The 23,931-nt window shown below is 37.3% G+C and overlaps 1 protein-coding gene and 1 long non-coding RNA gene across 2 annotated transcripts in view; both read left to right on the forward strand.

Moving 5' to 3' along the window:
- The first annotated feature begins 5,297 nt into the window (after positions 1-5,297).
- On the forward strand, positions 5,298-11,720 carry LOC111265017 (uncharacterized). The gene is made up of 3 exons (XR_002683208.2): positions 5,298-5,484; positions 10,710-11,030; positions 11,271-11,720. It is a non-coding gene; the product is annotated as an uncharacterized LOC111265017 (long non-coding RNA).
- Positions 11,721-15,860: 4,140 nt separating this feature from the next.
- LOC111265014 (uncharacterized) overlaps positions 15,861-23,931 on the forward strand; it is a 63,841-nt gene continuing 55,770 nt past the window's right edge. Inside the window, exon 1 of the mRNA XM_086970307.1 lies at positions 15,861-16,451. Within this exon, the coding sequence (XP_086826433.1) occupies positions 16,425-16,451 (27 nt within the window). The 5' untranslated portion in view covers positions 15,861-16,424. The remainder of the gene's footprint in view (positions 16,452-23,931) is intronic.

A 23,931-nucleotide genomic window follows, 5' to 3' on the forward strand; every position in this document is an offset into this window, starting at 1 on the left:
TCAGGCTAATGGAGGGAAAATAAGTAGGAAGTTGTCACACGGCAATGTGCTCCAAAAAGCTGTGTACGCCATTTCCACAAGGCGAGGAAATATTTTGTAACACAAAAGTAAGCCGAGCTCGAAATGTTGACCATCATAAGCAACGTAGTATGAAATAAGCAAATAGCTGAGCTGTGTTCATTAAAGTTGTATCGGAGTGATGTTATTCTAATGTTTAGAGAGAGACATATGGACACCAAGGCACTAATGAGAAGCAACTTCCGTTCTCTTTAAAGCACATAACGTTTCAATGTTTCGTAACAGTTAACGCGTCACTTACCGGAGGATAACTGCATGTAGTTTTAATTGGTATAGAAAGACTCTGGAAATGTGGAGTTCAACCAGGGGCTCTGTGTTGTCTATTTCGATCAAGGAAGGCTTCTGACTGACGATGGTCAATCGTCCTGCTCTATTCTATTAATAATTAGAAATTAACCAATAATTGCAAATAATCATTTCACAGAAATCTAGTACAAAAAAACGTCAGGTACAAACGTTGGACTTCGCCGAATCTTCGTTGAATGTTACCTCGAAGACCGCCTGAAAAGTAATATTTGGAAATTCAAACAGTTGTGTTTTATATCGATTATGTTATTGAACGAAAAGGTTAGGTTCCTATACTTAAGAACCTTTATATTATACATATATATGAGTTATATATAACTTCTATTAGGTCATTACTTAGACACAAAGAATAATTGGGTTAGTGAATACATATCCATGAACATACGATGGCTTTCGTCGGGTTAAGAAAACTTTTGAACTTTTTTCTGCTGAGTTGGTCATTTTGAACGTTTTGATTGACGAAACTAGACAGTAGTGCTAACTGCTGGCGTTGGCTCTCATCCAAATTCTAAAGCTGCCTGTTTACCCTTAGAAACTGATATGACATGATTTTATTTACAACAGAATATTTGTAATGTAGACTATTTTCGTCTTACTTGAATCTTGTGCGAATGTTTGTGTATACCGACTCAATTACGTAGTTCGTAGCCAATAGCCAACTTAAAACTTGTACTTTCGAAAAGTACATCGAGTCTTGTTTAGCGGTATGAATTCTATCGTATAACAGATATCCGCATCTGTGCTCCATGAACGAATTTCTCTTTCTCATCAGGGAGTTCTCGCTAACAAGCTTATCTTTTATCCTTTATTCTCAGACGCTATAATGCTTTTATCTTTAGATAAATACATTTACCGTATTGTCAGGTAATCTAAGATAGCCTATATTTTCAAAATAGTGAATTCTCATGTACGTGTAGTTAAAAGTACAACGTAGCAATTATAATACAGAGAAGGTAATTGTCTCGAAGGTCGTTATCCCGTATAATGAGAGCTCTATTTCTATACTACAAGCGACAAATTGTTTTTTGGAGAATGATTCGTACAAGCTTTTGTCATATTTTTTTATTAGAGCTAGCACTTTAGCTCTTGGCGAACGTATGTTTTTTCCAAATTCTGTTAAAGAATTTTTACGGCCGGCTATTTTACAGCGAGGCCTATAGAAACATAAAATATCTAGTTAAACACTTTTATGTGACTGTACACGGGATGAATACACATTCGTTTTCTTTCGATTTAGTTTAAAAAGGGTTAAATGAGCAAAATAGTGTGAAAACCTTAATAACCGGTAAACTTGCGGTGCAGGCCGTGGTCAGATTAATTCCAAGTGTTACGCTCTTCAAAGCCTAAACAATAACTTCGATTTGCTCTCGAAAAGGGGGTCCAAAAGAGTCGTATATTTTCATTCATTTTATGGAATAATTCTTCCCCGGTTTACGTTTGAAACCGCCGTTAGGCATTTCATCAAACGTTTAGCTTCCACTGAGAAACAAAGTTTGTCTATGCTTGGAATCGTATCCAGATAGCCATGTGTCCTATGGTTAGTAGGTAAATACTTTACCACAGCAGTTTGCTGCGAATGTGTCGATTAGACGTGCCGTCTGGTTCATAGGAGGCAATTCTCAGTGACTTAGACCCTTGCAGTTACACAAAACGCACAATATATCATTTTTTAATTTTTTTAGGCTGGATTTTAGGCCTTGGTCTCTCTCCTGAACCATTCACTCAAATCCCTAGTTCATGTAGATGTATAAATACCACTTCTGATCGTCGATGACAACGCTGAGAAGAAGTCGGTCATTGTGCTGAAAAGGCCGTAATTCTTTGGTGTATACAAAGAATCCATTAGGAACCCAAGCTTCGAGTCTTTGTCAAAACCTAATGAAGTTGAGGTGATTTGCGAAGGTCGTGTGGCAGCCCATCTTTCCGACTAATTCCTGAGTTGTTTGTCGGCTGTCTTTTTCCAAAAATGCAGGGTCGATAGCGCCGGGGGGCACGCTCTAGATCCCGGACACCGTTCTCAAATCAGTTTTGAGCATTTCTCTTAGCAATAGTGCTGTTGCCTTAGATAAATCTAATATTTCGGCAGTGTTTTATGCAGAGAAAACGCATAAAACACAAGGTGTTAAAGATGCACTTTTGCCACCTAGAATTTACATCATTGAGGGATTCATCCGAGTTGAAATTGGGAAAAATTTGGGAAATTGCGTGCGTCAATATATGCGTGGAAAAAAGTTTTCTTTCAAGAAAGAGCAGAAATTTAAAGATCTTTTATAAACATTTTCTAGTTTTGAGCATTTTGGCTAATATCTAAGCGAATTATTTATTGCGGTTGTCGTAAAGAATATTATTTAGCAACTGGTAAACAATAAAAAAAAATTCGACGTGTGCAAGTTTACTTCATAAGGCAGCTGACAAGTACTTATTGCTTAAATTTTACGTTTGCTTTATTATTTTAATTCAATATGCTGTGGTATTTAGCATTCCATTAACTGCAATAACAGCAATACGGATACAATAATCGAGGAAAGTTTGCTGTCTAACATTGTATGTAATGAAAGCTTCAAACAGAATAGCTAACAATGATTGTTTATTAACCTACTACCTTACCTATTAACCCAATTTTTTTCATCTTCATTGGTGGTAGCCTCTGTTGTATAAAAATCTGGATCAGTTTCCTCTCAATCTAACTTCGATTAATGTCAAATATTTTTTTGCCCTAATCGAGAACCAATGTATCTTACAGTTATAGCATATTATTATTTGGAATGGAAATAGTGGTAAAAAGTTGAATGATAAAAGTATTTTTTCAACGAAAGGGGAATTTAAAACAAAAATAGATAAATATATGCATTGTTATTGCTTTTGGCGAGACATAGCAATAGTCATAACACACATGCAGATATAAGTTCTGCAATACATATATTTTCAAAATGGTTATACTCAGGTATAAGTGTACCAAAAAACTTCAAATAACCTGGAAGATAATAATTTTAGGTAAAAAAGAAATATGAGAAAGGTAGGGAGTTCGAGATCTTGAAACGAATAATTTGTAGGGTAAATCTTACATCATTGATACACGCGGTTCACAGTGCCCACCACCTTGTTGTTTCACATTTTTTTGTCCAAAATTCATCGTTTTAGAAATAAATGGAAAATACCAATGTGTGCCTTTCTTTGACTTAATCAAGGTATACTTAACACTGCTGTTGGCAGTAGGCTGATGGCGCTTTCAGTGGAAATTAATTTAATAGTTTATTGTCACTTATCTTTCACTTATCCCAATTCTAAAGGTTATGCATGTTAACTGACCTAACACTAATCAACAGTTTATAATAGAGGGCTTTGACACATGGTAAAAGGTATAAATAAATATATTATAGAACTCTGAGATAATACTATGAAGAATAGGCTGTAAAATATAAATACTTTATTTATAAAATTATTTGGTTATTTCATCTAGGATTGGAAGAACACGAACGAGTCTTTAGGTTGCTGGATCAGTTCCTATGATGATATAGTCGTAACTAAATCGACCTCGAGGTAGTTTGAATTCGAAACTGGCCGTAAGCACACTTCGTTTCGTGTTAAGAGTCAGCTCTGTGAAACAAAAATTAACAACAGTAAAAAGAAATGAAAAGTCGAAGTATTTAAAATTTGCTGAATCGTTAGTTGACTTTTTGATTGAACTAAATATTGTCCTACCTTTCTGTCAATGCAACAAGATATATTCGAGACTTCACATAAATCAGCTCCCTCTATTACTTAAGTAATGTTGATCTACGATATACAGAGGTAGTACCCTTTAACAGTACTATACTCGTTTTTCTCAATCTTACCGAGGACACAATAAAAATCAGTTTTGAGTTTCTGATGAACGAGAAGTCTGATAATATCTAGATTGGTCCAAGATGCATCAACAAAATCAGTTGATGTTAAGGGTTCCATTAACACGGTCCATAAGTAATCAGCAGTGGTTGATTAAAAAAGAGTTCAATTCTTTTGAAATGTATGGCAAAATCGTAACGGTTTTTCTTAGAAATACGTTAAATCGTTTTTTTAGGTTGTGGGCTAATTATTTAACAGATTCTGCTTATTAAAGTTGCTCTGTTATAACAATAAATTACAACGGCATTTCTGAAAGTTCATTTTGGTCGTAAACTTACACAGGTCACTCCAGCTAGCACGATTAGTTTAGTTGCCATTACTGACACTGCTTTACTTGTTTACTCTAATGGTCCTATTTTAAAGCTTGTTATAAGGATTCTAATTTAAGATGATTCAGAGCCATTTTAGGGAAATGGGAAAAATGTAAAGATTGTCTACGTTAAGTACTTTTCTTTGTTATTTAATTTGAGCACAAGAATGTAAGTATCACCTTTTAGCAACTCAGTGTGACATGGAAAAACTTACCTCTGTATTATTAGATTTATGTTGTGCGGAGATAACCTACAATTTAAAATATGTGTATATATAATGAACTGTCAATTAGAATTGCAAGCAATAACACCGTACGTTTCCTGCTGGAAACAGTAGAAGTATTACAATATTGTCCTACACGTATTACGAGGAACCGATCATAATGATACCAAGGCATGATTTGTGCATCATCAATAGTTAGCCTTTAACAAGCTGAATTTTTTACTAGCACTTTTCCATTTATAATCCGATTGTGTAGCTTGCATCAACAGTAATAGGATAGAATATTCGTATTGCTCATACAGTTTTTTTTTTTTTAACTAAATAAGGAATTTATATTGGGTTTTTGAAAAGTGGCTATTTGATTTTTGAAAAAAGTATGACAAAGCTCTTTCTTATTATAGATATGTATTCTTTCTGCGGCAAAATTTGTTTTCCAGTTAAATAAACTTTTATTCTTAGATTATATGAAGCCCACTTTGTGATGGATTCAGGCTGGATTAATTGATTCTACAGCGCACATTCTTCAACATGACAGCCTCGTGTGAACGTGATTTTTGTTGTGGCGTGTTTACAAAGTACGTTGAAAAGGAATATTTTAGTAATAGGTTTATGCCCCGTAACTCATCACAGTTATACACATATACTTAAAAAGCAATCTTGTGGTATAAAGCGTCATCCAATGTAAGTATGAGTTAGAAAACGTTCACCCCATTATTAGCGAATGCGCGCCGTAGCAGCTAATCTACTGCGCGATACGAATAATAACGCAAACATGCAACAATGTAGGTAACGAATACAAATCTGAGATCTTTTAATAAGTAGCGTTAAGAATGAGTAGGGAAACGTAGGGCAATATGGGCCACTAAGTTTTCCTAGCAAAGGGGTGTTGATTTAAAAACTTTAACACTATTAAACTTGCGGAACTTTTTTACTTAATCACACTTTAAGATGATATATAGAATAGTTAAGTTTTTTGCATTCTATTAAACTTGTATTACTATTAAACAATAAAGAAGCAAAGTAGCCACTTTGTTTCGCCTGCTTATAAAATACATTTTCAAATGTAAACTGAATATCAGTTATTTTTTTATAGAAGTCATTGCGTTGAGTGATGTAAATGTAGTAAATGTAGCTCATTCTGAGGGCCATTGGGGCCAATGTGAGGCAGGGCTTTATGCCTACTTCACACTGGTGCTGAATATGACAATATGTGAAATCCGATGCCACAAATGCAAATTCGACAGAAAAACGGAAAGAACTAAGCGTCCTCAAAACACCCCGTTGACTTAACAGGCCTTAGCTTAGTAGAAATGCGTGCGTGTATATGTAATAGCTTTCATTATTTGCACAAGTTAAACAAAGGCGCCGCAGATTAATATTCACTGTAGCAAATATCGGTGTTAAGCACAACTTCCGAAGAAAATATTTGCGATTTCATTGGCATAATACAGCGTTCGGACAAAGCCATATTACCGACGTATGCACTATATTACGGCTAATCATGATCAGAATTTACCGCGGATCATCTTTTATACCGGAATCAGCATGACCACTATTGTTGTACTGGGATCAATCAGGTATAGTTGGCTTTAGAAAATTATGCGCATATTGTTGATCGTTCTCCCGTCATTTCAGACATGGGCGTGCCACTAGCTGGGCCATTAAAAAATCGGTTTGGCACTGCACAGTAAAATTTTAGCTGGATATATAAAAGACGAATCATAATCTTATATATATATATATATATATATATGATAACAACTTTTTGTACAAAGAAACATATTTTCGCTTTAGTTTTGTAGAAGTACTGGCTCATTCACGTAAAATAATTGGTGACCCGTATAGCCCCTACACCTATAACGCATATAACATTATGAGTCAACATAGCAGCAGCTTTACTTACCGTATGTAAAAACACAGTCACTTTCTTGACGAAAAAGAAACAAACATTAAGCTAAGAAAATTGAAGCAACACGCACACAAAGCAATTGATAATATATAATACATACTTCGTTATTACGCGAATAATTCAAGAGCCGTGACTGCATTTGGTCATGGGTACGCACGGTCTAACAAATGTGTAGCATTATTACTGCTACTGTACATAGCTCCATCATAATTTAATTTTATTGTAGGTGACCCCTAGATACTATCGGATTAATATATCGCTTGATTCGACTGATGTAAGGGACGATAATTTATAGAGCAGTGGATATTTAATGTCACCCATCAGATACAGTTGTGCTTTTATGATGCAAGTAATCGACACTGAATTGCTCTGAGCTCATGTTTGCATTTTTATTCTAAATCGAAACTTCTTCTTTCTAAATCTAAACGTAGTATATTAGTTAACGCTGGTAAAAAGGAAAACTTTCGTACAAAATACCTTTGACAATAAACAGAGCTTGATATGCGAAGCCTCAGAAATGATTTGGATCCATGCCTAATATACATTTATTTATTTACAAAAACTCACCTTGAATATACAAAAACACTAATAAAAGGCTCTAATTTCCATTAAGGAAAGCTAAAGCCTAGAAAGGAATCTTGACGTGGTAAAAGCCTCGCCAGTAACGCGCATAGGATGCGCCCATATTCGCCTCGAAAATGGATCCACTATACGGACGATGAAAATGTAAAACTCACGATATTATTACCGTTGAAAACAGATAAACCTGTCAAAATTTAAAAGCGAATTGAAAGTGTTCACTTATTCCATTGTGGCTACTACCTGTCTCTATGAGCACCTGTAAGGGAGACCAGTATGCAGGTTTTGTATCCTTTTAACTTCTCTTCTGGAGAAAATCAACCTTCTTCGCAAAGGGATCCATTTTTAGAAAATGGAAAGCTCACGAGACGCTGCTAGAACGATGAACGGGATCGTTTGACAATCGGATAGCAGAAAGTTCAATTACCCTTTCAAAAAGCGTAGACAAAATAAACTGATGGTATGGAAAAAAGATAGTACTATCTACGTAGAATAGGGTCTATCTACGTAGAACGTTTGTGTGAAAAATACAGTCTTTGCTATATACATATTATATCGTTCTACGTGACACTAAAAATGCGTGTGATGAGAAGTACGTGAAGCATTTGGCATGCCTAATTCTAGCATTAATTAGAGCGGTTGAACACTATCCTTTTGGTCATATATTAGAACATCCGTATATTGTCACATGATGGCCTTATTGATCATTTAGGATGAGCCGCGCAGGTTCGCTACATTCTCTGCAATTTTCAGCTTTACAGTAATGAAAAATTAGGTTGAAGCGTTTCTTGCTGTGCGTCGTTATCAACCTATTATGTAAACCGCCCGATCGTTTACTGTTTCACACTCACAACATCAATAGGGCGTACATGAGACCCAGCTTCTCACCGGAACATATTATTTTTTCATGTTTATTTTAACGCTTGGCCTCAAGTATCCCTTCACCACATTTGCAATAAATTGATATATAATATGTTATGCATAGGTATGTACGTGTTTGATTGACTAAGATACGGTGCGTGTTATTGTCCATGTATTCTTTTGAGTCTTTGTATCACACTCTTAACGAAACAAACGACCGCTCTGGAGAAACAACTAACATGGCATTTTTTACTTAAGAAATTTTTCTTCGAATCAATAAAAACGTGTCTATATTGCTCGTAAATGTCTTGGATCATAAAACAAATAAAAAATAGTATTCTTCACTGTAGTATTGCTCGCTCTCATTGAGGCCTAAGTGTTCACTGAAAGACAACTGTTCAACATGTCAAATCACGATAAACACTAGCTTTGTAGAACCTGTTAATCTTGAAGAGAGACCATAGTAGCGTCTTGGTTTATACAGATATAAGTATCCCATAGCGAAATTGTTTAGGCATTTATTCGTAAGGATCTATACTACTGAACTTTCCTGTGTTTACATTAAACGATTTGCAACACGATTTAATGAATTCCGAAAGCATGACACTGCACATTCTCAATTTCTGAGCTAGATTGTTGCACATGAATAATCGCCGATCCTAAATTGCAGACGAGCGCTATAGAAGCGACAACAAATAATAGAGTCAACTTAAACATTTAGCGTCATGCAAGTTGATAAATGAAGTTACTGATTAACCGTCCCTGTGAAAATATATGGCATCAGTCAAAGTAAACAATACACAAAGCTAAAGACGCGAAGCCCTTGGTGGTATCTGCTAATCATTGTGGGGCATTTTGCGACTGCTGAACACAAAGCCGAGACTAGGGCAATTATAAGGAAATTTTCTCGTCTATTTCGGAAATTCCAGAAGTATACTCTGGGTAAATATTCATTCATTCATGCATTCTAAATATAAGTTCCTCAAAAGATCCTGTAATTGTTGCATGTATGTTTTAGACTGCGAGGAACGCTATCTCTAATAGTATTTTGAAATCGGCAGTTCTTCCTCCAACCGTTTACGGGACTGGCAATTACTACGAAACGACATAGAGGTTGCGTATTATAAATTCTATAAAATTAACTGAACGTCGCGTAAGCATAGTAAATGGATTTGAGGACAAGTGGTTGAAATAACATAGGTATAGTCCTTGTGATTGCTTAGTGGGTAACGTAATTGTCGCACAGAGAGGTACACCTAAATAGATAAGCGTTTATCAGGTTACACTCGAGAAAGGCTCTGTACCCGGCAAAAAGTTTTAGCGAGGTGTAGGACCTCGCATACGTCACCGGAAGTTGGGACAGCTTTTGAGAAGGTCTACGCCAATAGCCTAACGACATATGCACTAACGAAGCAAGTCTACCTGGCCAAATGAGAACTTCCGTTTTTGAGCGGGTGTGAAATCACAACACTAAGGACACAGTTATCGCGTGCGGTAAATCCAACCGTTGTTGCAAGGACTCAGCACTAAACACCAACACGGAATGTGAACGGAATAATTACTGTTGAGCGGTTTAGAAAATCAATATCGTAGGCGCCAAACGTTACATACGACGCGCTCAGAAGTCGATAAGGCGATTTGCTCAGCGTCGCTGAAGTAAATGTTCGGTGATTATATTTCGCACGATAGGGCAGACAGTAGAAAATATCTTCTCCACTAGGCTTCGCCTAGAAGACTCGACCATTCACATAACAGGGGTCTAGGCACTGACTGCTACACTAACTTACCGTTCTAAAACAATCGATATTTAGATACAAGAACAACGGTTTTGATTCAGAAAATGATGTACATTTACATATTATAAATCATTTTAGCCTCATTTGATATTAGACGAATAAAAATCAGTTAAGAAGAGTAGTTATCAGCAAACGGAGCTTTGTACAGATATAAACGAAGCCACGAAATGCAGACCTCACGGGCCGCAAGATGTTGATTCACCGCTTGCTGTGCGTTATACTTGTAGAGAACGAGCGTTTCGACCGGAAAAGACCGGTGAACTTCCAGTTAAGTCGTTAACATTCGATCGATATATTGGACCCTTCAAATTACGGAAGACGTGTTAAACGTTACCGTTGAACGCAATCCATTTCCATCCGAGCAATTTCACTATATGTATGTACCGTCTTAATTATATTTACTTGAATCCAACGCGAATAATAAAATCGACGAAACGAACAGCTATGAAACGGGCTTTAACGAGGTGTATGTGTGAGCATATATGACTTATTATCCGTATACACAGTTGCTTTATTTAATCTAAACTAAGTTTGAGAACACTTTCAGTGCTTTTTTTTTTTTTTAATAAATACCGTTCCTGTCTGCTGTTTCGATTTGGTCTACGAACCAATGGAGGGAACTGTTATTTAGGTCTTTAGGTAGCGCCGACGCTGACATTTGTTGATTATTATGGATCCAATTAAAATGCGAAATACACTTTGTATTAGAAAGAAACACCTAATCCAGTTGAAATAATAAATCAATTCATTGATTGTTGCAGGATAAAGCGAGCGAGATTAACAAACGTTTTCTGCCAGACTAGCTTCTGTACCGAGTCGTCGCCCTTTGGAGTTGAATTTTAGTTGGGATATTAAGACTGACCAGCACTAGGATATACCTCAGAACTATCGACAGTTGATAGTGTCGAACTGATGTCCTTTCGACACCACACACCGTCACAATCTGCTTGCCACCTTGTTAGATGTATCTACGATACCACGTTTTCCCCCTACGCGTGACTTTGACCGTACTAATTGGTGAGCACCTACTGCGTGAAGTCAAGCCGTTCGAAACTACAGTCATGGATAAATTAACGGCAATAGTAAGAATATTGATAACCTTTAATAACTCATATTTTCCTCAGATGAGATCAATGTGATCGAAGCAAATTGGTATTTTAACCTCTGCTATTTTATCGTAAACAGCATTCCGTATAATCGCTCGACGCGAAGAAAGAAACCCCTGTTGCTATCATAATAATGCCACTATGAACACGGTTAGAAACTATATCGCAAATTTTGCATGAGAGCTATGACGTTGCTTATTTACTTATTACTTACAGGCATGGCCGCTAGAGGTGGCTTGAATGAGCAATGCAAACCCTTCGAAAATTCTAAACTAAATACATAGAAAGATCAGTAACTTGACGAAAATGAACAGTAAAAATGCTTCAGGGAGAGACATGAACTCCTGAGCGATTGGTGCATCAGCTTAAGCGGACATTATAAAGTTTCGTGCGAATAAATTTGCATTTTTCCCGCATTTTTCAGGGAAAATTTCATCCCTGTTGAATATAAATAGGAGTAAAACGTAGTAACCAATGGTTTAAAAAAAACCAATATATTTAAAAGCCGTACATCCTTATAACAACACAAAACTAAATCATATAGAGTATTTCTGAGAAGAGATCTATACTCTAGTCTATTTAGTATTATTGGATAGGGTTAGAAAACTATTTTGGATTTTTCTTCTACCTAAAAGCCAACATTTAAATAATACAGGAAGTATTACAGAAATGAGATAAATGTCAAAAAATTTGAAAAATATATGTACTGCTATTAGTTCTTCACTTGTTTAATTTAATCGCACGTGTCATTGCTTTTTGGTTAAGCTCGTCATTGAAGCACGTCGAATATAGACTGGTGGATATTCTACGTAAACTACGTAAAAATAATAACGTAAACATTGGCCGAAGGTAGCGAAAAGGAGATACGTCCTTGACGAAATTGATTTGCTGCCCATTTAAAAACCACTTAAATTATTGTCAAACTAGCGTATTTTTTCGCTAACTCATACCTTTGATAACAGCACCACTCGATAGAAAAATTATTCGTAAAAGTATATTAATCGTTAGATGTTTTCATGTATTCATAAAGATACTGGTTTAATAATTCACCTTTCAGGTCTTAAACTGTCACTTTAGGTACAGTTATGAGAACAAATTCCGTTAATCTGGTTCATTTACTAATGATAGTTGCATTTTATAATATAACTGTTTAATAATTCCTGCTCCTGATATAGCCAGCCTTTAAATAATGTTACATTTCGGTAATTATTTTTTCCACTTATATATTAATTTTGTTTAATTTTTCGTTGACGGTAGCCGGAACAAGGTGAACAGTTTATTCCTCCTTACCTAGAAATACGTTTCATAAAGGTATTGCAATCGATTTAAGAATGTTTAGTTTACATTTAGCTGGAGCTTCTTCGATTTGGAATCCAACGTCGGGGGCGAATCGAGCGACAAATGTTTCAATCAATTTATTATATACCTATTACCAAAAGTCGGTATAAGTATCATTGTTTTATTCGCCCATTTTCCTTACCGATGGAATTTCAAATAAGTGGCTTTGTCCTTACTAACCAATATACCCGCCCGTGACACTGTGAAAATGTCTGTTCGCGTGTCTTCGATGAGCCTAAAGCATAGTCCTTGTTCCGGAGCGCATTGTTCCTTTCTAATCAACGCCAAAATTCAAATAAATTATATGGCATTACTATTTAAACAGAGCTGGTTGGCTTAAGTTGCCTTTACATTATAGGACTGTAGTAACCACTTAACAATAAACGAAATCTGTATCTAAAAGCCGTTTCTGAGTTCGACGTCTGGGGTCTCTGATGTAGAAAGGCACAAAATTTGACGATCTTTTTGGTCTCTTCACTCAAACCATTGCAAGGGAATTGGGCAGTAATAATAGGCTTCATGATACCGCTATGATTCCTGGAGCGCATGCCGAACCAAATTTGAGAGTCATTGGTGTCGTAGACCTCTCCAGCAGTCCTTCAGAGGCAACTGCAACTTTCGTGGTCAGCGGTTCCTTTGCATCTCTTTTTGACTTGAATCTCTGTGGGCTATATATGAAAAGAAAAAAGGAACTTGTTGCCTTAATAATAATAATTCACAATTTGTTAACTTGGATAGGGTACCAACCATACTTACCCATGAAGATGACTGAAGATCTGCATGCACGGCAAAGGTTGCAAGCACCTGCGTTACAAGCGTAAAACTCATCATATTATCGTTAGGCGTGCACCTACTACTGGCGTTGTTGATTGTTTCTTTTGCATAAAGTTGTATTTGTGCAACTAGACTTATATCGATCAAAACCGGTGGAAGATACGAATTAAAATCATTTCCTCTTCTTGCAACTCTTGATTCTGGCCATCATTCCAACAGTTTGACATCGTCTTTCACGTATAATTAATAACTATTCTACTTAAAATGCTTAGGATCAAGAAAATAAGTTTCTTATCGTTGTAATAAAGATTGATGTCGATTAATATGGTTACTTTATGGGCCTGAACCTCGCTTGTAGTAGTGTTGAAGTAAAGGTTTTACCTAGCGGCAGGCACAGTTTGGGTATTTATCTTAATGAGTTAGAATGATTGACCTACGTGTCGCCCTACACTAACAGAATGCATTGTTGAAAAACAAAAAAAAATTAATGGTGAATGCGATCTGAGTCGATGTTCCTTTTACGCATAAATCGGGAGCATATGTTTTGGATGATGAATATCTCAGGCGCCTCTGGTCAAACTTCGTTTTAGACAGACCTTTTTTAATTCTCTAGATTAGCTTGTAAGTTCTAGGACATTAGAGTAAAAGCATAGGCGGAGAAACCTTAATAGCAAATACATGAAAAGAGATCTTAGAGTCCACACGGTCTTAAAATTAATGATAATGATTTTCTAATGCTTTAATCGCACAATGTATGAATACTGTACATTATCTAGTGGTATAATGATCCAACAATGTGGAAGGCTGGTCATTAAACTTTTAAGGTTACAAGAATTTTAGAAAGTAAACGGCTTAGAAAACTTGATACTTAGCTGTTTGGACATCATTTGAAACATTTGTTTATTTGTAAATATTATTATTATTTATAAACTTTTCGAAAAGATGCGCCAGCAAAAGTTTGAATAAACTCCTCTAGATTATATCAAGTGTTTCAGTGTAAATAGGCTAAAGTCAACCTTTTATCAATCTTAGATAAAATTTGTTTTCGAGTTCCCTTGATGCGTCCTTGATAGTTTAGCGGGTTACGGGATCGTACCGCAGCATTACAGTAGGTAAATTTGCTCAGTTCAGCTGCTTAGGTTTGGTAAGTGGTTTAGGTCTATTATGGGGAAAAAGGGTATACATTTGTATGCATACAATGCCAAGTCATATGCGCTGGGTAAGATACACTGCGGCACATATTTGTTAATAATACTATTTATCTCTATTATTTTATGCGGACTGCCGTAAAGGTTCGTTGGGCCGAATAGCAGCAACCCACCCGAAAAAAAAAATATAGGCTATTGACGCGTCACTTTATGACTTGCTCTCTCCGTATAGGAAATAGCGCTGGGATGCATCATGTTTTGCTAATATCTGCTTAGGAATCCGGTCCATCACAGTCCTCTAAGTAACTGGCTTCAAAGCAACTTAAACGATTAGGCTAATATTTTGCTATAAAAAGGGTATAGATAGCATATAATATGTCCATGCAATTATTGAAAAAAAATAACTTGCGCATAGCAAGTTATATACATAACGATAGTTTGGATAATATCTGAAGTACGTTCGGGTTGAGATACAATGAATCTATCCGCTTAGTCTGCCACATTTCCGGTTCACATATCTTGTCGCAGCGTCACAGTTTTGTTAATAGCCATCGCACGCAGCACCTATGGCCTCGTGCAAATTGGACCCTGGCAGTGTCCCTCATGAGCACTGGTCCAGCAAAACTCGGATCCCTCCAGAGAGAAAAACAAATGCATATCCGCCTGCGTATTGCCGATTCGTATAAACATAGTTGAGGAGCGGTGGCCTTCGGTCGTTGTCACGGCAACGATGAACTAACAGGCTCACAGAACATCATAAACCCTTACTATCTGAGAGAATTCTTCCAGTAACAGTTGGGTTTAAGGCAAGAGAAACAAAACATAGTACGTCTTCGTGTATGTCAACAAAGATGTTCCCGGCATATAGCAGACATCAGCTTACTCCACTAAGGTGCAAACTACTTTTAAAGAACTAGCACATCGTCTAACCATTATCGGCAAAAGAAATGTACCAGCAGGTATATTTACAACGTTAAAATCGCGATTGTCAGTCACTTTTAGCCTATTTTTTAGCTGTTTCTTTTGGCTTCACTTGTGTTATAGAGTATGAGGCCACGCAATGTTAGCCCAATTTGCCCGATCAGTCTTTCACGCTTTATACCTTTTTTAGTACGCTAATTGCGATTTCATCACCAAATCGAAAACTGAGTAATTTATTAGCGAATAAGCAGGACCATGACTTATATTTGCTGTAGCAAGACTTCACAGGAGCCTGAAGTTTACATGTATCAGTATTTTCCACTCCGATCGGAATTAACGTATGTGAGTGTTAATTTTTTGGCAATGCGTTCTATTATTGATATAGCCTCTGGTCAAGCTATCGTTGCCATTGCGGCTTCATTTATGTGTTGTTTCGATGAAGGATGCTGCGGCTGTCGGTCTCGCAACGTTACTGCTGAACTAGACTGAATCCTACTATGCGGTGGCGCGCCACTCAGCCCTTTCTAGTGCCGCATTAGGCATCGAGCGAGATACTATATCAGATAGGACTTCGCCAAATTACAGTGGGGACTTGCTACTAACCCCCTTGGGTGGTAGCCCCGGTGACCAACGGAGCACCGACAATGACCAGCAACCCCAGGCGACACCACCTCTTTTTGAACCTCATCTCACTGCCAACCTCCTGCTTCATCTCAGTTAGCGCCAAACCAACCATGGGCAATGAAGGCCAATCGCAGTAAGCCCCATGGTTCGGCGGCTTGGCCAGTGTGTTTTGGCTCCAAAGTGGCATAAAAAAAGACAGTTGGAGTCTGATCACAAAGACCACAGCAGAATAACTGATTAACGTACTAACGGAACAGCTGAAACTGCTCGTAATTGTTCGCGTAAGTTCGTGCTACTGACCTGGAGCAGCTCAGCACAGCTGGTATAAAAATTTACGCCAACCTCAAGAACCTCAATTTACGTAGGTCCCGATTTACGCTGCTCGATTTACTGATGCCTATATAGGTTTAGTAAACAAAAGTGTTACTAGCAGCTACTTAGAAATTTCTCGTCAAATCGTATTTCTCCATGGGGCGTATATTTGGTGCTGGAAGTCTCTGCAGCCACTGTGGAATACTCATTCCACTTCGGTGCACTTCCCATCAATGAAGTACACTCAGCTAATATGAAGCCACGACCAATTTCAGCACAGGTAAGTAATTGTCGGAAGCGTTTTAACGTCTGTTCAACAAACGGACAAAGACTATTCGTGTTTTGTTTAGAAACTAACCTGCTGTCCTAGTACCGAAAAATCGGCTATCCGAACATGCTGCGCCTACAGTGGACGCTTTATACTGAAAAAGAATTTCCTAGAAATTACCTGATTTTTGAGCAGTTAAGTGTTTTGACGGAAGTTTTAGAGAGTATACCGAGTTCCTGTGAATCGACCGATGTTAAGACGAGCATTAAGAATTCATAAATACAGATTGACATAGGGCATAGATATGACATCGATACCAGCCAAACACTATACTAAATGAACCGCTTATTTGTAGAAATGTCTTGCTGGTTATCGTTAAAGGGCGGAGTTGGAATATTGTTTACGGATATTGTTTACTGAATATGAAACCGTCAACAAGTTAGCCTCCGCCTTCTATTAACACAGCCCTTTCCGAGACATCACGGATAAATCGGCTACAGCTCAACGTCAAACAGAAGTGCGCGACTCAAAAATTGACAAGTATTGGAAAAAATTTTACGAATAAAAGTTACATAACGGGAATAAGAGGTCATCTGTACTGAGCTTTTTTTGTGATTTAATAAATTAATACCTAAGTTGTAAGCAATTAATGATAAAAAGTTATTTATTGTTAGTCGTACTCGGTGTAGAGGAAGTTGCCGGAAAAACACGCTGTCAAGTTACCGCTTATTAACTATTGATTTTTATCGGGGAATAAGAATATTTTGCAATGATCTTTGATGTTCTGTTGGCGAAGTCCGCTGTTTTTCAGGAATTCAACGATAAATATAAAACTCGTATAGGTACCTATGTAATGCTATCTATGGGGGTACGGTTTTATACAGAACTACACGAATCGCCTAAGTAATGCGCTTTATTTACACCTCAATATAAAATCTATGTTACACCTTGGATTGCCGCACACGCTCTGCTTGTTGTCATTATACTCTATGAGATCGCTGACTAGTTCAGTCTATGTGATGAACGCTATTGCAAGAAAAAGTTCCAGAAAGGTATTATATGTAGCTATTCTTCCTTTACAATTTTTCTTAGATCGTTTGCGAGGTCTTTTCAATAATTTTTGTATAGACTCAATTATATTGTATAACCGCAGACGACTAATTAAAATGATACAACTTAACCTCGGGAAATGTACGTTTTAATTTATTACGAAAACTGCCCTTCAAAGGTGAATAAGTGACTTTGATTGACCAAGCTTGAACCTGAAGTCCATACTCTACGTTTGTTCTCTGATAAAGCATTTGCAACGTATAAAATCAGTAAGTTGGCCAAAGACATATTAAAAAGATTGCTGTGAACCTTGTGCAAGGGTTATCGCATGTCTTCTAGAAGAAACCACAACGTTTTCATAAAAGTGGATTAGTTTTACGCTCAGCAATCTTCAGGTTTAACTTTTTCATCCGTGAGTTTTTTAACGAATTCAGTTTCTGATGTTGGCCTATTTGACGTTGGTTGAAGGCCCATTCGATCTACGTGCGTCGCCGGGGCATTAGCCCTACCGTCTTCAAAGACAGAACGTTGCTGAGACGTTGGCCGGAAACGCCGAGATCTACGTGCATCTAGGGAATATGGTCAACAGGTCTGTTCATTAGATGTCGACCGATAGCCAATTCAATATATGGTACGTCACCTAGACGTCGACAAAAAACCGACTAAAAGAGCCTTTACCAATTCGATTTTTATACATTCTTCATGCTAATTGTTCCCTTAAAATTTTTTTTTTCATTTTATAAAATTCTGAAATTAACTTGCTTGGAAAGATGCCAGTTTTCGGGACTAAGATCTAGATCTCAAGCTAGAGATAAGTTACTGCTCTCCGGACAAAGGAGCAATAACAGACTTGCACGATAAGAAGGGCGATTTTGAATAGCAGATAATACTTGGCCAAGCAAAAAATAACAAACGAAATTTTTTCTCTATGGAGGGAATCCGAATCGTTTTTTGCTTTGATTTGGCTCATTTTTACGACGACGAGGCAGTTTGTCTTCACAAACCTATAGCCAGAAAGAAGAAGAAGAAGAATTTAAAACCGTACCGATCAATTCAGATGAACAGTGGTCTTCTATTCTAGACGAGCGGGAATGGTCCAGACTGGCGCTAACGTGTGCTCTGTGCTTGAGTCCCCAGTAGCTATCAAACGCACTATTCAAAAACAGCGCGCTCCTTTTATGATACTAGACCTTAAGCTTTATGACCCGAACAACTTATCACAATCTACAGGACGTTAATAACTTTGCTTGCGGATGCACATCTGTATGCTTTGCGATTGATGAAAATCGATCGGATCCGAATACATGTGTTAGGGATACGTCAAACTGACGGAGCTTGGTTGCTTCATAAGTCCAATTATCGGCCTGTATTGGCGTACGGCTAAAAATGGCTAAAAAATTAAGTGCATTAGCATTTTTTACGTATGACTGAGACACAACACTCTTCAAGAAAATAGCCAGAAAAACAGGACGTAGCGGTCCTCATTCAGTCTTTTTGTGTAGGCTCTCGATTCAAAAAAGTTTAGCTGTGAATAGGGTGCGATTCGATTTGTATGATCCGATGCAGTTACTTTTACATAACGAAACGAATAGAACTCTTAAAAGCTGGTTTGATCGAGAACAATTTTTGTCTAAACAACGACATGATTCAAGAGCGACTTCGGGACAACTATTCATCATGTTTTTTTGCATTTATCTTGTATCCCGTCACGAATACGCTAGACATTGGCTGTGACGTATTTTATTTACCATCTAGCTTCGAAAAGACTGACTCGTGTTCCTCTGTCTGCTAAATCTATTTCATAAGAAAATTCTCAATTATTTGGTATAAAAAGTACATAGCCAAAGATATCGAGAGCACAGATACTGTTTTCTAAAAAAAAAAAATATATATATATATATATATAGTGTGTGCAGCAATTGAAATAATAAACAACACCTTATTCGATAAATGTTCGTTGATGAAAATGTGGATTTTTTCAAATATATGTACAGCTCGGACTTAGGGACTAGCCTTATCTATAATAGAGGATATGTAATAGCATATGAGCCTGGAATCATATCTTGTCAGGCAGTCTAATTAGAACTTAATTACAACAATGAGCAATACATATCGGTGACGCATCTATTTCTTATTTTTATCATCATCCTATGTGATGCAATGACATGGGATTTTGTAAGGACAAAAGCTCGTAGATTGATTCATCCAGCCTGTAAGTCGCATTTAGTGATATTATTTGCACCTATGCTGTTAGCAGGTATACAACTTACTCGTATAGTAATGACAAGCAAACAAGTCACTGACTAGGCCATTGATTAAGTTTCGGGACAGTAAGTAAGATATCGTAGTTATATTTCCTTGAAATTACCGACAGCGGCAAGTTGTTGCTGCATTTGCTGAGTAAGCAAGTTAAACAAAGGTCTTTTATGTGATTACAAATCGTTTTCTTTTATATCGTTCACGGTTACACTGCCTCGTTTCGTTCGTTAAGTGGTACAAGTTCTTCGTACGGTTTCTTTCTATGCGTCTCCTATGTTAAGTAGACTTTTCTGTTTATTACGATATAATACCGCATCGAGCAATTGTCTGAACAGTTGGTCTAAGAAAACTCATAAAGTTAGCGCTAGCCAAGTATTTTATGTGTGCCAACATGCCGATCCCTTTGTCTGCCGTATAGTAGGACAAGTCGTGAAATAGAATAGTAATACGTATTCTCATGAGAATGTAATGGCTTCATCTATGGATCTGTTCTTCTCTGTAACCTTGTAAGGTGGCCTGATTTTTCTTCTAATGCCGAGGAGTAAGAATTGCGTAAATCTATTTTTTTTTGCTAAGATTAATGCCTGGCTAATCTATTACTTCTTCTGTCTTCCAATCTGACCAGCCCTATCTATATATTTAGTGTGCAAGCCTCTGACGAGAAGGAGTAACTCAGTGAAGTGTAAATATGATTTACTTCTATATTACTAGGGATATGATTCGTGTAAATTCTGTAGAAAGAAGAGCCTATAACAAACCTGCAGTAGCGTCGTAAGGCCGTATTTTTTTTATTTACATTCAAATGTACCTATTTTCGTGACTTAGAGTTTGCAGATAAAGATGCACCTTCCTGCTTACGTTGTTACAGCTCCATATGGGTCAGCTTCATACGTTTTTGTTAGGTACGTTTTGCAAGTATCCAAATCGAACTCAATAATCCTCTATTCAGCAACACTCCTTGTGATACATAACGCGAAAAGCTCAAAAATATTCGGAACTTTTCTGCTGCTGCAAATCCCCAAAGAGCCATTAATACACACTAAATGCTGTTTCCTCTATCAGTACATTCTAAAGATACTTATAACTTTTAAGAACTTACTAAGCGTTCTGACTTTAGAAATATTAACTAGCTTTAGTATATGCTAACAAGCGTGACGTCGATTCTGCATGCTTTCTTATATAGAAGCATGTACACATCAGGACCGCCATTTTGAGACCATTAAGAAAAAAAGTTGACTTTCTATTTATTTATACTTGAGAAGCCTACATTCCTCCTAACCTTGTAAATCACAATGCAATTCCCATAAGCCTCGTTGCCTGATAATCTCCAGAGCCATTTATTGGGATATTGGAGTGCAGATACGCAGTGGCCCGTTAACTGATTATGATACAGTTTGCTGGCAGGCTGAATTCCGGGAAACCTATGTATTTTTATTTATCTCAATTATATTTAATTTCCCTGAGCGGGAAATCATGTACGTCTTTCTCTGACGCTTGCAGCGCTTTTCGCTAGAGACAATAATGTCTCACTATACTGAGTTCGTGCATAATGCATTTCTACATACATTCGTACATAATATCATGCAACTGTTAGATAAATTAAGAATTTTTAACCATAAGCAGAAATCTATCTCTTTTACTCTCTGTTAATATTTATTAAGTCAGACCCAAGATTCAAGTGAAGTGGAAACTTTAAAGGGGAAAGCCCTTAATAAGGTTTTTTGGACACTCCACTACATAAGACAAGCTTGGATGGCTTCAGGTGGTCGAATCAGAAGTACAGAGGCACTGTAGTTTTCCTGTCAGGATTGTTATTTAGAATTATTGAGAATTATCTGTGCATGACCAAGCCACCGTCGCCAACGATTCTTTTTGGCGACTCGCGGTTTTGAACCTCAAAAAGTAGAGTGGTAAGGCATCACTGCTATCCTGTCTGCATCTATCACACTTTAGTTCACTTGGCCTACTCAGCTAGCAGCAAGGAGGCCTGTTTACATACACCTAACTTACGTCAATCGGTTATTGTTCGGTTTTTTGAGCGGAACCAGTATTGCAAGTTTGTATTCAAAAGACGATAGAAAAAACTAAGATGAGAGTTTTGAGCACATAATTACCTTTGGAAACAATAGATGTTGGCGCAGACTGCCAAGATATCAGAGGTCAATTTCATAAGTGCTGATTTTAGGCTTTACGACAGCTGAGGTCCGAACGATCGTCTACGATCTCTTAAACGATTCGCAAGTGTCTTTCCTTATTGCGAATATTTTAACAAGGGAGACCAGGAGCGTTCTCGCTAATGTATCAAACGAAATCAGTCAGATTCATCTGCGTATCGGGAATTAAGTCCAGCTCCCTGAAAGTCTCATGAGCCCAAGTACCATCATTTGAAGCACAGTGAGTTACCGAAAAACAGCCACTCAGGGGGAGGCGATTGTCCATAATAGGTTTTCCTTATCTTACGATCTCGAAAATCGCTGAACTGTTTCCCCTTCACAATCGTATTATCTAATCCCAGCCTTGTTTTCAGCCTATCGACAGGTTTTGCGCTATGTCGGGTGTACCTAATGAAGGGATAATCGATTATAAAACAGTACAAAAACAGTACTATAAACTTATTAAGGCGGCTGAAGGTAATACGTAACTTGTTAAGTGCACCTGGGTGAATAACTACGCTTCGGCGAAGAAATGTAAACTTGTAGGTTTGCCAAACGTTTGTGTATTAAATCTTAAATAGATATTTAAATATACCAAGGATGTTCCTTCGATCAGCAAAGATGTATTCTTCGTTAAGCCGTTATCCTCTGGTGCTTAACATCCTCACTTTATCCAAGTGCATAGTTTGGAAGGTGGCTGCATCATACCTCACTCTAAAGCTAAAATTGGGCAACATATTGTACTATTACAAGTTAAAACTAAAAACAAATACATTCAAAGACGCGTACGATCGCTAAGCTGCATAGGATAGGAGCAGAAAAATAGGCCATGGAAAGCCCCAAGGCAAGAAAAAACTTTAAAATATGAAGACATTCGATAGAGATACGTATGTTTTTCCATTACACCTGTAATATAAGGCTACTAGCTAGATTGTCACATGTTGAATGTTCTATTTGATTTTATTTATTCGCCAGTATTTATCCTGGTAAACATTTTACATGAACTACATTTGTAAAGCCTACCGTATTGCGTCATACGTTGAATACGTTACACGTGACCTCAGCGGAATGAATCTCAATATGCGATTAACTTCATGACTTAGACACATCCCAAAGGACACTATCTGAGGAGGATCCTAAAAGCAGTTCAAGGATTTATTGAGAAGGACGTTTCAGTGTAAGTATGTAACACTGGATTTCTTTATTCTCAGTGGTCTAATATTTCCAAACCAACATCGCCCAGAATGGTTATCTTTTATTGTGTGATTACATATTTACACATCATACACTATGACATAAATTTTATCAATGGGAAATTTTGATTTGCTACAAGAATTTTCGTTGGGCAATTGTATTTAACAAAGGAAATACAGAACTGCGTTTGCATAACGCGTTACTTCCTTACTTTCAGACGTTTGTGATACCTATTTTCAGCATTACAATTCGTTTGCTTATCTACTCAGCAAACTTCTGCAACAGACCTTTCCTACCCATCTCCGAACGAGTGAAAAAGGGGTGTAACTTCTGAATAAGTGCCCTTTTCTCATGAGCTCGGTTATCGCAAGCCACGTTGTTGCTTAACTATATTTTGGCTATACAAATTGCTGTGCGTTTCCCATTAGATATCTGCCTTAAGGAAGCCCAGTAATTTGACGAAATAAGAAACAAATAAAGAAAGTAGGTAAACTTTCAAGCAGATGTTAACTATTCAATGTATTAGAATGTCTTTCGGGTTACTTTTTCTCGCTTTACGTCGGCGATTCAAAAGACAACGTCCGAGTAATCCGTAGCATTTGATTACCTGACGAAGAACCTCCTGGATGGCGTGTCTTCACTTTAGTCTGCGTATTACGTAATTCAACGTAGTAGCCAATTACTGCACTATTCATATGTTCGATATAGTGGCGGGCATTTACAGTCCAAAGTCTTTTACTATCAGAGACCGATCTGAAAGTTCTGATTAGTAGTGATGGTAGATAGCGGTAGAAGACAGCTAGTTCAAGTAGCAGAGCACGTGGGGCCGTTGTCAA

This window comes from Varroa jacobsoni, unplaced genomic scaffold (assembly GCF_002532875.2).
Source record: "Varroa jacobsoni isolate VJ856 unplaced genomic scaffold, vjacob_1.0 scaffold_923, whole genome shotgun sequence".
In the NCBI taxonomy this organism is placed as follows: Eukaryota; Metazoa; Arthropoda; class Arachnida; order Mesostigmata; family Varroidae; genus Varroa; species Varroa jacobsoni.